The 12,822-nt window shown below is 41.0% G+C and overlaps 1 protein-coding gene across 3 annotated transcripts in view; it reads left to right on the top strand.

The window, feature by feature from the left end:
* Positions 1-12,822, top strand: part of LOC116043968 (cadherin-18-like) — a 108,637-nt gene that overhangs the window by 87,349 nt on the left and 8,466 nt on the right. For 2 of the 3 annotated variants that reach the window (XR_004898349.1, XM_031291016.2), the window contains exon 9: positions 5,723-5,847. Coding sequence is in view for 1 of the 3 variants with exons in the window: in XM_031291016.2 (XP_031146876.1) it covers positions 5,723-5,847 (125 nt within the window). In the remaining 2 variants the exon portion in view is untranslated. Of the gene's footprint in view, positions 1-5,722; positions 5,848-12,822 lie in introns of those variants that run through there. The other variant, XM_036005400.1, reaches the window with a different exon arrangement.

The following is a 12,822-nucleotide window of genomic DNA, read 5'->3' as shown; positions in this document are numbered from 1 at the left end:
CTGCTGAGTTCAATGACACCTCACACAATACTCTACCTTAAACAGTTCAAATGTTATGAAAGGGGGTGTGGCCTGAGTGAGTGGGCTTGGTTAAAGTATAGGGGGCGGCTCAGTATCACATGTAGACCACACATAAGTTTCATGTAAATCGGATGATGTTTGTCATATAAGGCAGATTTCCTGTTGCCAGCGGGGGGCGCTATGACCAAAAGTCAATTCTGGCCCGTAGGTGTCCTCAGGCCTGGACCTTTTATATTTCAAATCAATAAATCTTTATCAATTATGAATTTATTGACCCCAATAGACTCAGAAAGCATGTGTTATGCAGCACTGTGGGCAAAACCATTAAAAAGTTAATTTACAGCTAGGCTGATGGCAGCCATTTTGGATATAGGGCTCTCACAAAATTTCCCAAAATTTTTGTGAGGGGCACCCAGGCTAATTTTTTTCTTTAACCTTTATAGATGACAAATCCAGTGAGAAACAAACCTTTCCTCTCCACGGTCACGGGAATTTCGGGCAGATACGACAACGTACACTCAAGTTACAACAACTTCTTTGTTCATCGATAAATGCTCAAAATGGCCGCCACACCACGCCCACACCGTTGGACGAAAAGTTTAAGTTTAATAACTTTTCATCGTTGAGGTCTTTAGATGACACAGAACGAATGTGAAGTTTATCGGATGAAGTCTCTCAGAGTAGTTAGTATAGCACGTATAGTTTTGGGCCTACTTCCTGTTGCCACTAGGGGGCGCTATGACTTTGAGTCAGTTTTGGCTAGTAAATGTCCTCAGAGTTAGAGTCTTATGAATCATGAAAGGTTTCGAGGCAATTGGACAATGTACACTTAAAGGTCCTATGACATGCTGCTTTTTGGATGCTTTTATATAGGCCTTAGTGGTCCCCTAATACTGTATCTGAAGTCTCTTTTATATAGACCTTAGTGGTCCCCTAATACTGTATCTGAAGTCTCTTTTATATAGACCTTAGTGGTCCCCTAATACTGTATCTGAAGTCTCTTTTATATAGGCCTTAGTGGTCCCCTAATACTGTATCTGAAGTCTCTTTTATATAGACCGTAGTGGTCCCCTAATACTGTATCTGAAGTCTCTTTTATATAGACCTTAGTGGTCCCCTAATACTGTATCTGAAGTCTCTTTTATATAGACCTTAGTGGTCCCCTAATACTGTATCTGAAGTCTCTTTCCTGAAATTCAGCCTTGGTGTAGAATTACAGCCACTAGAGCCAGTCCCACAGCTTTACTTAGGATGTGCCATTCCTGTGTCTGTAGCTTTAAATGATATTGAGGAGGAGAGAGGGGGGGCAAGGTGGAGGGTGGGGGTGTGGCCTTGACCAACTGCCGCTTTGCTTGTTTGCAAGCCATGATGTCTCTCTCTTTCTCATGGGTGGGCCAAATTCTCTGGGCGGGCAAAGCAGAGAAAGGGGAGGTAACCTTGCTCCTTATGACCTCATAAGGAGGAGATTCCAGATCGGCCCATCTGATCTTTCATTTTCTCAAAGGCAGAGCAGTATACCCAGTGCTTGGTTTACACCTATCGCCATTTCTAGCCACTGAGGGACCATAGGCAGGCTGGGGGAACTCACATTAATGTTAAAAAACCTCAAAGTGAAATTTTCATGCCATGGGACCTTTAAGTTACACCCACTTCCTGTTTCGATGGCGAAACGCACAAAATGGCCGCCCCGCCACGGCCATGCCCTATGACAAAAAGTTTTTCTTTTAATGACGTTTCATCTTTAACATCTTAAGATGGCACAGACCAAATTTGAAGTTAATCAGATGAAATCTCTAGGAGGAGCTCGTTAAAGTACGACATGTGGAAATGGCCAAAATCGCACTAATTTCGAACCTTCAATTAAAAATGGCGAACTTCCTGTTGGGTTTAGGGTATAGCTCCAATGACGTATTTTATACGTCTTGACATGTGACATATGTGTACCAAGTTTCGTTAGTCTACATTAAACGTACTGCAGGGGCTCAATTTTTTAAGTTTTGTAGGGGGCGCTAGCGAGCCATTTTTGTGCGCCTATGCCCGGAACCCTTAAAATACGTACATGTTCACCAGACTTGATGCGACCGCCAATTGTGGTGAGTTTTTGAGTATGTTAAGCCCCTCAAAAAGGTGATTCATTTGCTGCAAGAAAGGAAAGGAAAGGAAGAATTCCTTCAATTTCAATAGGGCCTTCGCCGCTGTCGGCGCTCGGGCCCTAATAACCTGGTACCAGTGATACTATCTTCTGGCTTTTGGTGATAATAAGTTCAGTGAGTCATACATTCCACAGTGGTAAGTAGTAAAATGACATGTCACCACAAAATCAGGTTTTAAAATAGAAATGTCAGACAGTTGTTGCCTCTCTTTAAGTGTCAGGAGTGAAAATGAGTCATTCTCAACATTGTTGTGTTCTGGTTTCAGAATGATAATTGAGAAGACAGATGAAAGACAGATAGAGAACAATTAGGTACAAAACAGGATGTAAAAAAAAAATCTGACAAAAAGCATCTAAAACAGAAAAAAGTGCCAAAGAAGTGACAAAAACATTGACCAAAGCGCCACGAAGTTTGTTAAAAAAAAAACAATCGAAAGCTTGTTTCTATCTAACCATCATGTTTTCAAATGATGTACAGCTTTTTAGGCATTTAGGCAATGCTATTTGGAAGTTCACAGACACTAGCTTTCTATTATATCTTTATCCTCATCAAGGACCAAAGTCCAGGCAACAGGAGCCCCCGGTGCCCCAATACCGGACAGGACAGGACAGGTTAATCTGGCCATGGTAACAAACTCTAATCCTGATCGACTGGGAATACAAAGATAATTCAGCTCTTTAATCTGGCTTTGGGAATTCCAGTCCATCTCTCTTTTTAAAAATCCAACACATATTCCTACACGCTTCAGAGGTTACGATCAAATTAAATCTGTACTTGCAGAATTCAATTAGGCTAAAGTAAAGAGTTTTCAAGCATCAAATATCCAATATTAAAGTTCTTGTTGTGGCAGTGTTGTGGTCAAATGTTTTACTCAACTGTGTGTCATCAATAGGATCTGTTCCGTGGTGTGTGAGATATTGAAGCTGGTAGCTGGAGAGGAGCCAGTTCACCTCCTGGGCACTGCCAAGGTGCTCTTGAGCAAGGCACCGAACCCCCCACTGCTTGGGGCGCCTTTCCATGGGCACCCCATCAAATCGATTATTTTAGTAATCGAGTATTCTACCGATTATTTCATTGAGTAATCGGATAAGAAATACTTTTGCTTTACAGTGAACAGCAATAGCAAATAAACAAAAAGCAACCTTTTTTATTGCCTAAATTGCATACAATAACATGGATAGATGCTAATATTTTTAAGCACAGGCCACATGGGCCACCAAGCCCCTTATTCTGTTGGCAAAAGTACATTTTTGGTGGCCCAAATGTAAATCTTTTTCGCCCCCTTCCCTTTCTTGCCTATGCCTCTTTGCACTGGATACGCAAAAGAGCTGTTCACTAAGCTCAGGTAAATGTGACTGTACAAAGCTTACAGCGGGGCTATTCAACTACACTGTTCAGGGGGACACATTTTAGGAAGGCTAATACTAATACTGAGAAAGAATAAAGAATGCAGACCAGCATGGTCCGGTGACGTCATTCACGTGCATTTTAAGTAGTCATGAGGTTAAACGCTCCAGGGGGGAGGGGCTGGTTTGTCTCCGGCAGCAGCTAAGTTTAAGCTTAAAATGATCCCAAACTTTCTGTCGTTTTCTCGTGCCTGTCTCTTCTCTTAACCCCTCACTATTTTCACTGTCTTCCTTCATTTTGTAATCTGCGCCGTCAGTCTTGTGTCCAGCGTCAGCCCGTTGTGCGCTAGTAATAATCATCCGTGCAGAAACACAGTGAGCCGTACAACGTTAGTTACATTGATTAAACGAAGCTTCGCAGCAAAGAATTTTGCATCGAGGATTTTTAGTAATGGAATTATTCGAGTTACTCGAAGAATTGTTTCAGCCCTAGTGTATAATAATAACAACAGAGTGAAAACATTGTAATTTCCCTTGCGGGATTAATAAAGTATACATTATTATTATTATTATTATTATTATTGAACAAACAAATGGAAGTTACAGAACCACAACTCTGCCAGCAAAAATGAATATGAGATGCAACAGCACAATGAGAAAGGAAGAGAAAATTGGCAGTTATTTTGCTGGAGCGAACTGACAGTTATTGATTCATACGGTTTGATTAATTGAACTTTTACTACCTCTTTCTGGCACCTGTTTAATGTTCAGATTGTGTAAAGGCAGTCTGAGTGAGGTGCTGAGTTAACTTGGACAGCTTTATGGAGTCACAAAGTTGGCTGAACTTTATGGGAAACTGCACAGCTAATGAAACTATAGCATAAGTTCCATCAGGAAGAATACTCTTTTGCATACTTTATAAGCTGTATTCTATTATATTATTCATCCTGCCACTCAAGCTAATTCACTGGCTGAATCTCACTTCCCTTAAATTGCATTTACGGTTCCTCCACTTGCTGCCCTTCCTCGTGTTTTAGTCTGTCCCACTGAGAAAGCAGGGGAGAGACGGAGGAAATCATGCAAGGAGCAAGGGCGGGGCTAGAAGGGGGGCACGGGATGGCCCCCCCCCCCCCCCCATTCCATTGGGCTAGAGTGCTTTCCATTGGATCAGAATACTGTCAGAGTACTGTACTGCCTGTTCTGCCAATTTTCCCAGCCCTTGTCACAAGACCAATTAATGTTTCCATGATGACTATCCAAAATTCTGACAATGGAACCAGTCCTGGAATTGTTTTTTTTTTTTTTTTTTTTAAAGGGGAAGCCCCCCCCCCCCCCTTAGACAATGAAGCAGGGCGTGGCTAGACGCCAACCTGTTAATCATGGTAGGGTCTAAACAATGCTAACCATGGCGCTGTGTACATTAACATAGCTGTGAACTTGTTTTTGGGTGTTTCCCGTGTTTTCATCTTAAACTTTGACCCTCTCACTGTGTTTTTACTTCATCAAAGTTAATTGTGTAGCATTCTGCCAACCAAGCTAGCTAGCTAGCTATCGCTAACGTTAAGGGAAAGTTTGCCGATTTTCTGTACTGAATGGCGGCAGTACCTGGAGGTCCGCGTTTACCCGCCGGTAAATCTCCACTGGATGACTCGTTGGATGATTATTTTTCAGGAACCCTGTCACAGCCACTGGAGACAGGGTTGGGATTCCACCTGACGCGCCGCAGAGCATTTCAGAAGCGTCCCAGAAACAATTCTCTGGTCTGCTCCACCTAAAATACAAGCCTAGTCTATTTTTGACGGCACCACGACTTTGAACAGAGCAGATCGAGCTGGGTAGACACTGTTTGGAAATATAGGCATGAAATAATTATGAGGATAACTGTATTTTTAACGACTACAACACAGCCACAAACCCTTAATTCATCTCTCTTAACTGGACTTTTATTATTTCTACTTTATGTGCTACAGCTCAACATAGTGGTAATTAACAGCAATAAACCATTAAAGCAATCCAAACAAAAGAAACCGTTTAACCATGTTGCCAATTTACTTACTTATGGTTGAAGCACAAACAGACTCTGATATGATGAAATATAATAATGTCGTTACTCTGTCGGTAGGAAAAACAATGAATCTGTCTTTTCTTTGGCAATACAAAGATACTGAAGCAAATAAATGTGTTTCTTTTGAACATTTTTAGATAACCCTCGTATGGTGAGTCACGTCCCAGTCACCATCCAGGTCCTGGACGTCAATGACAACATTCCAGCCATCTCCAGGGGCAACAGTGCCGTCATCGTGTGTGAGAGCACCAAAAATGGACAGGTGGGTTGCTAATGCTCCAGCGTAGGAGAACAAAAGAAACAGTCTGTGGGTGTTTAAGTCGCAACTGGATGATGATGTCATGGCCTTAAAATTGGATTAACAAAAAACTTTTGAGAAAAGCAGTACACTAGTAGAAGACATCTCATTACCAAACAAGAGAAGAAGTCATGATACTGTAGAAATGATGATTTCAATTTTACATTTACAATTTCACAGGACCTCCACTGACCTGCGAACTTTGCGAACAAAGGTTTTCAATGCAAAATCAAATGTACCTGTATTGATATGTTACACCAGAAACATACCGCACACTGAAGCGCCGTGAATAGCCGCGAAGCAGAGCTATTTTCATTTTGGCGCCCATGTTATCCAATCTGTCCGGCCACACCGGCTGCGAGAGTGGCCGCGCCAGCCTACGCGCTACAGCAATTGTTTAAGCGTCTAGTCTGTTTCTTCCGCGAGCCGCGAGCAAATGTGTCAAGCCAGGCAGGTAATCACATACAGGAAGGCCACAGGATACTTTACAAAATAAACCACATTTCAAAATAAAACACCCAGGTTTATGGTGATTTTGGCAAATCACGCGATTAGGCACATAGCAGACAGACGGAGTGACACACACACACATTAATACTTTAAAGGCACTGACCGAATTGCCTCTAAAGTATCGAGTATCTAATAATGCCTCGTCATTCAATACCAAATTTCAATACTAAAGGAGTAAATCTCATCAGCGTCAGTGAGCCAATAAGCATGCAGCATGCTTCTACCAAGATCTAATAATGCTTGTGATTGGCTGTCTTACATTACATGTCGTAGAGACACGCAGGAAAAACTCTACATTACGCACAGAGACAGGGCTGAAAAATAAATAAAGATGTGTGCCGTAATGTTGTAATTTCTTTTTGTTTTATAAAATTGGTATTGTTTAGGAACCGGTATCGAAGTCACAGTATTGGTATCAGTACCAGTAGCAACCCAAAACACTCACTGGGAGAGAGAGAGAGAAAGAGAGAGGCGTTTTGTGGAGTGGAGGGTAGAAGGATCGCTTTGTGACCGGCGAGGAACTGCAAGTCTGGTATGAACAGTCAGGTGGGCGATCAGGCACGAATCTACGCTTCACGGCTTTCGCGGTGCTTGATGGTGCGGTGTGTTCCAGGGGTTATGCTTAACTAACATAATGGAACAATAGGACGCTTTTTATAAAATGATTGCCATCTATGAGTCAGGTGTTTGGTATTTTTCAGCAACTGAGGGAGCCCAACTTCCAAATATGGGAGAATAAGATGAAGCAAGCCGTATTCATTATTATTTCAGTAAAAGAAAGTTTAAAAGGAGAGAATGAAAATTTAAAAAGAGTTTTATTGATGGGAGGAGTGAAGTTTAGCACCATTAAGCCTCAGACCCCACACTCCCTTGAAAGAAGACTATAAGGCAAAAAGAAGCCCAAAAACACTATCTTGTTGCTTTTCCCTACTGCTCTCCCTTCTCCTCTGACCCTTTTTCCCAGCTGAATTCTGGGACCACCCGGAACCATGCTGAATCCCCTAGCAGCACGGAACGGGTCGAAAGGCTGGCATACATAAAACTTAACGCTTATCTTATTTTGAGCCGCACATAAATGCTAATGATCCCTGTGACATAAAATAGCGCTAACCCAAAGTGCTGTGGCAGTGTTGCTCTCCGCTAGGAAACAGTCTCTTTAAAGTTCAGCATCTTTATCTTCTTTTGCTTTTAGGTCTAAATATTTGTATTAAAACTCTAGTCACTTTATCCGGTTACACTTTACTTGAAGGTATCTACATAAGAGTGACATGACACTGTCATGAACGTGTCATAAAAATTATAAACAATTCATAGGGTTAGGGTTTATGTGTCATGACTGTGTCATGACAGTGTCATGTGTTTATGACAGTGTCATGTCACTCTGTAGATACCTTCAAGTAAAGTGTTACCCTTTATCTTGACAGTAGCACATTAGACAGATAATCTGTGTAAGAAAAAATCATGATCCTCTGCCTCCCCCTAGTGCTCCTAATGGCATTAGCAAGTTTCCACCGCGCCCAGAGATTAACAACCAATCAGAGCTGAGGAGTCTCTCACGCAGTGTCAGTGACTGCTCGTGAACTGCGGTCAAATTAGGAATCGCTGATTCAAATATGAATCAAGATTCTGTCACTGCATTGTCTATTTCTCCCCTCAAATGTTTTTTTGAAACACATTTTACTGTTTAGCTGCAATATGAGAAAGTGTGCTCCAGCCATTGGTCAAAAACTTTCTCATTCTTTACTTATGCCATTAGGAGCAGAGGAACGTGATTTTTCTCACAAATGATCTGATTCATGTAGTACTGTACATGGATATAGTGACGGCTTGAGCAAATATGACATAAAAAAAGCTATTTTTATGAAAGTTACCAACTGTAGCTTAAAGTCTTCCCTGTTTAGTCCTGTCACTCACAGAGTTGTTACCCATTATACACCAATCGAAAGAAACACTACAGGTCATGTTGACATCTCCACAGAACTGAATTGCCAATTGCAAATTAAACCCAAAAATGTGAATATAACCTGATGTTCAGCATTCAAACACAGGCACATAAAACAAACGTTATGTGCCACTGAACACATGGATGAAAACACATTCATCCTCTCTCACACACACTCACACACACACACACACACGCATGCACGCACACACACATGTTTACATTCATGTTGATCTGTAGCCTTTTTGTTGTGTGTCTGACACCATCAGTGGGGGATTTATCAGCTGAGCTGCAGACTTTGCAGCTTCTTGAACCCATAAATCATTCAGACTGCGGAGCGCGCTGATGCTTCCGCTGCTGGGCCAGATAGCTGCAGAGACGATCATATTAAAGTCAAACATCCCCCCCCCATACACACACACACACTGCCAGCCCCTCTCTACTCCACAGCACGGCCAATTCTGAACCAGGTATGATAAAACACTTTTTTCTTTGCGAAGCGCGAAGGCACAGATCTGCATCATAGCAACGGCTGCCACCATGTATACATCACGCACGCACGCACGCACGCACGCACGCACACACACACACACACACACACACACACACACACCAACCACACATATTACACACTCCATCTGTCATATTATAGATATTGCACTCTATCATTATCTGTCCACCACTTTCTCTGCTTTTTATGCAAATGTAAGTGTCTGACTGTGCATGAATGAGTGCGTAATCATTTAACTTGGCTTCAGGCAACAGACAACACATGCTAACACAGTTAATGTCGCGGGAGGATTCATTTCTTTTGCTGGCATTGCAACAGATTGATGCTATGCATGGCACGTCAATCTGGCATGACAATTTTTTTCTGCTACATTTGGGGACGCTACATGTGTGCTACATTTACGTTATTGATTGCAAAACGATGAGACTATGAGCTATTTAGTATGTGGGGCATACAAAACATATACTCATTTCATGTTTGCTGTGCTAAGTGCATGGGGAAGAGTGGCAGAAACAACACTGAGGGCTCAGAGCACACTTGTTTTTTTACTTGCTTCTTGCATGTGAGAAACACTCTGTAGTACCTGCAGAGGAATGGGATTGTGTTATTTTAAATGCAGTCTGTGCTGTGATTACTGTTAACAAATGGCAGATTTTCTGAAGTTTTCTGAAAAGAACATTGGGTATATAACATAGATCAAAATGTTTAGGGATTATGTTACTATTTACAATGATATAAAGGCAATCTGTGCATTTGGTGAGCAAGCCTCCCATTTTCCACTGATATCACATGAAGTCAGAAGACAAAAATAATTTATTATATTCAGGTTTAAGTCAGAAGCTTCAGTAAAAAATAAACTTAGAACGTAGTCAAGGACAATTATCCACATCCAGACTGGTGCTTAAATAAATAATAAATACATAAGTAGCGTCATCCCTCTGAAATGTTTATTCCATGTCTTTTATGGGCTTGTTGTGTGTTTTCTCAGTGTATTGATAGGGATGTTATTTTGTATCAAGTCATCTCCTAACTGTAGGTGGAGCTGCCGCTCTTGGTATTTATATATAGCCTGTTTTTTGTTCATATTGATGTTCACCTGACAAAAACACTGCATTAAAGCTATAGTGTGCAACTATTGAATATCAATGAATGTCCATTATATTCAAGCCATTGCCACAAAGCTAATTAAGCCTGTTATCAGCCTATCAGGCTGCATGGTTAATTGCTTAATTGGAATCCTGCTGTGATCTTGCAAATGTAGCAAGTGTCATTTAGTTCTGCTTCTGAAGACATTTAGCAGAGCTGTCCTCTGAGAAGAGAAGCGTCACCACATCTCTCATCCTCATTGTACAGCAGACATTGCTCTTTGTCTTCACCTGCACAGCAAACAAGAAGGGCTGGATGCTGCCTGAGTAAAGTTTGGATATAGGTCAATTATAGATAAGTGAAAAACACATGACTGTAAAAAATGTGAGAAATGATAGGGCATGTGAAAATATTTTCATCTTAGTTATTCAGTCAAGTACATATGGACTCATCTGTGCTAGCTGTCGACCATATGGCATCAGCTCTCATGGGAGTGCGAGACATTACTTACTGCAGTGATGTTGCATGCCAGTGTTCCACATTGCCGGCAGACTTGAATTTTATAGAGAATTATTGTGTTTATACAACAACGTGTCAGACAGTAGAGCTGGACTTTATAGTCAATCCTTTATGAAGTGGATATTGCAAAAAGTTAGTCAAATAAATTGTAAGTCTGAATAGGAGTATGATGTGGAGTGACACTCAACTATCACCAAGCCTAAAGCTTGTCGGAATGGCACAGAGTCATTGTCAAGGAGTTTAACTAATATTATAGCTTTAGCTGGTTAGCCAAGGGCGTAGGTTTAGTCCCAACATTGGGGAGGGGACATTATAACCGGGGGGTTCTGGGGGTCGTCCCCAAAAACCTTTGCAGTGTCAAACACTTCATTTCCTGTCTGAAATTGTTGGAAAACAAATATTTACTGGTAAGAAGTAGGGCTGGATCCGAATATCTGACTATTCAGATATTACTTTGTTGGGTAGTCGTTCGATATTCAATTTTGGGATTCAAATATTCGTTTTTTGTATTTTTCTTCAATGCTGTAATAACATTGAGACGGATTCAACTTTTGGAGAAACACAACCCTAAGAAGCAGCTCTAAGAAGGATATAAATTGTGTTTTGAGCCATAACCCAATGGTTATTTTTTTACCTCTTTTTGGGCAGTGGGTTATCTTTAATATTTTTTGAGGGGGACAAATCCCCTGCACCCCACCCCACCCCCCGAAATCTACGCCTATGGCTGTAGCTGTACCATAGTGTGTAACTTTATTACCATTTAAGGTGTTTCTGCCTAACTCAGGACATGGGAGACATAACATTTACTTCCTTAATATGTTATTCCTTAACCCTTTAAACGCTGCAATAGAAATGGTCCGCCAGTGCCTAAATTGATATTTTTGGCTTATTGTTATGTCATTTCTTGGAGTATCGTCAAATGCTTCATATACCAAAAATCAGTACAACCTAAGCTAAAAGGTTATGTCACTCAATAGACCATAATAATTAATAGAAGTATTGTCTTCATCAAATTTTACTAACTAAACACACAAAACATATTGATCCAAAAGAGTAATAAGTGTAGAAACATGAACAAAATTGTTCTTAACACTGCATAAGTTATTTGAACTATGTATATGTTTTTTGAGATATGCTCATTTTTATGAGCAGAGTGTAAAGGCGTTTTTATAGTTTCATCTGCAATAGAATGGTGTCACACGGTTTTGCACCAGACATCATGTAATGGGATAGCATCTTCATGAGCACACAATGTAATGACACGAAAGACAGAAGCCTCAGCTTTCTGTCGCAAAAAGAATGGGTGCTCTAGCTGTTTGGTTTTTATTTTAGATCGATTTTAAACAGGATCATGTAAATAACGGCCGCGGGAGGTCCGTTCTCTGAGAGTTAAGGTGATATTAGACTGTGAGGGATCAATCTTAATCTTGTAAAGCAATTGACTATTAGTTATGAGAAGGGCAATGTGATTTTTTACACGAAAGGCAAAATGGGACTGTTAAAAAATGTATGATGTTTTCAGCTTGACCATGGAAATAGCAGTTGACCAAACAATCTTAGCTCGGGATCCATTACATCCGTACACACAGTAGCTCGGTGGCCGTGAGATTCTTAGCACTTCCAGGACATCCCGCCTATGTTGAAATCTTCTGATGAGGATCAATATGTTCAAAAGCATAGGCGTAGATTTCAGGTGGGATGCAAGGGATATGTCCTCCCCAATATTTAGAAGAGGAACATTTGTCCCCCTCAAAAAAATATGAAGAGCCACTCCCCAAAAGAGGTAACTCTTCAGGGGGCTAAGAACATATATATATATACCTTCTTACCTGTAAATATGTTTCCTAACGATTTCAGAAACCACTATAGTGGCCTGTACAATCCAAACCTTGCAGCGCACGTCTCTTTTCCTCTTTATTGTCTCTTTATTGTGATCAGGTCTAACATTGTTTACATCTGGTAATCACATGATGCACATTTAAATACCAAAACTCGTGAAATGAAATGAAGCTGCCTTCTAGCGCGGTCGGAAATGTCAAGATCTATAAACGATCTGATGGAAAACAGTAACTGTGAAATATAAAGTCTACTTGTGCTACATTGGGGGGTTAAATAACACAGGAGCATATAAAATTAAAAAAATAAAGATGTGATTTGTGCAGAAAAGGCACAAATTGTTGCATAAAAATTCCCCAGTATGCAGGACACCCCCCCGTTATAATGTGTCGTAGATTAGAGCTTAGATCGGGCCCAAAAAATCAAGCCCGACCCTACCCAAGCTCATGCACGTTGCGTCTGAGCCCGGCCCGGCCCGGCCCGACACATCAACTGTAATTATGAGCCCAAGCACGATTTAAACCCGACAATTTTT

The sequence above is a fragment of the Sander lucioperca genome, chromosome 9 (genome assembly GCF_008315115.2).
Source record: "Sander lucioperca isolate FBNREF2018 chromosome 9, SLUC_FBN_1.2, whole genome shotgun sequence".
Classification (NCBI taxonomy): domain Eukaryota; kingdom Metazoa; phylum Chordata; class Actinopteri; order Perciformes; family Percidae; genus Sander; species Sander lucioperca.
This window is presented reverse-complemented; position numbering and strand designations above follow the sequence as displayed.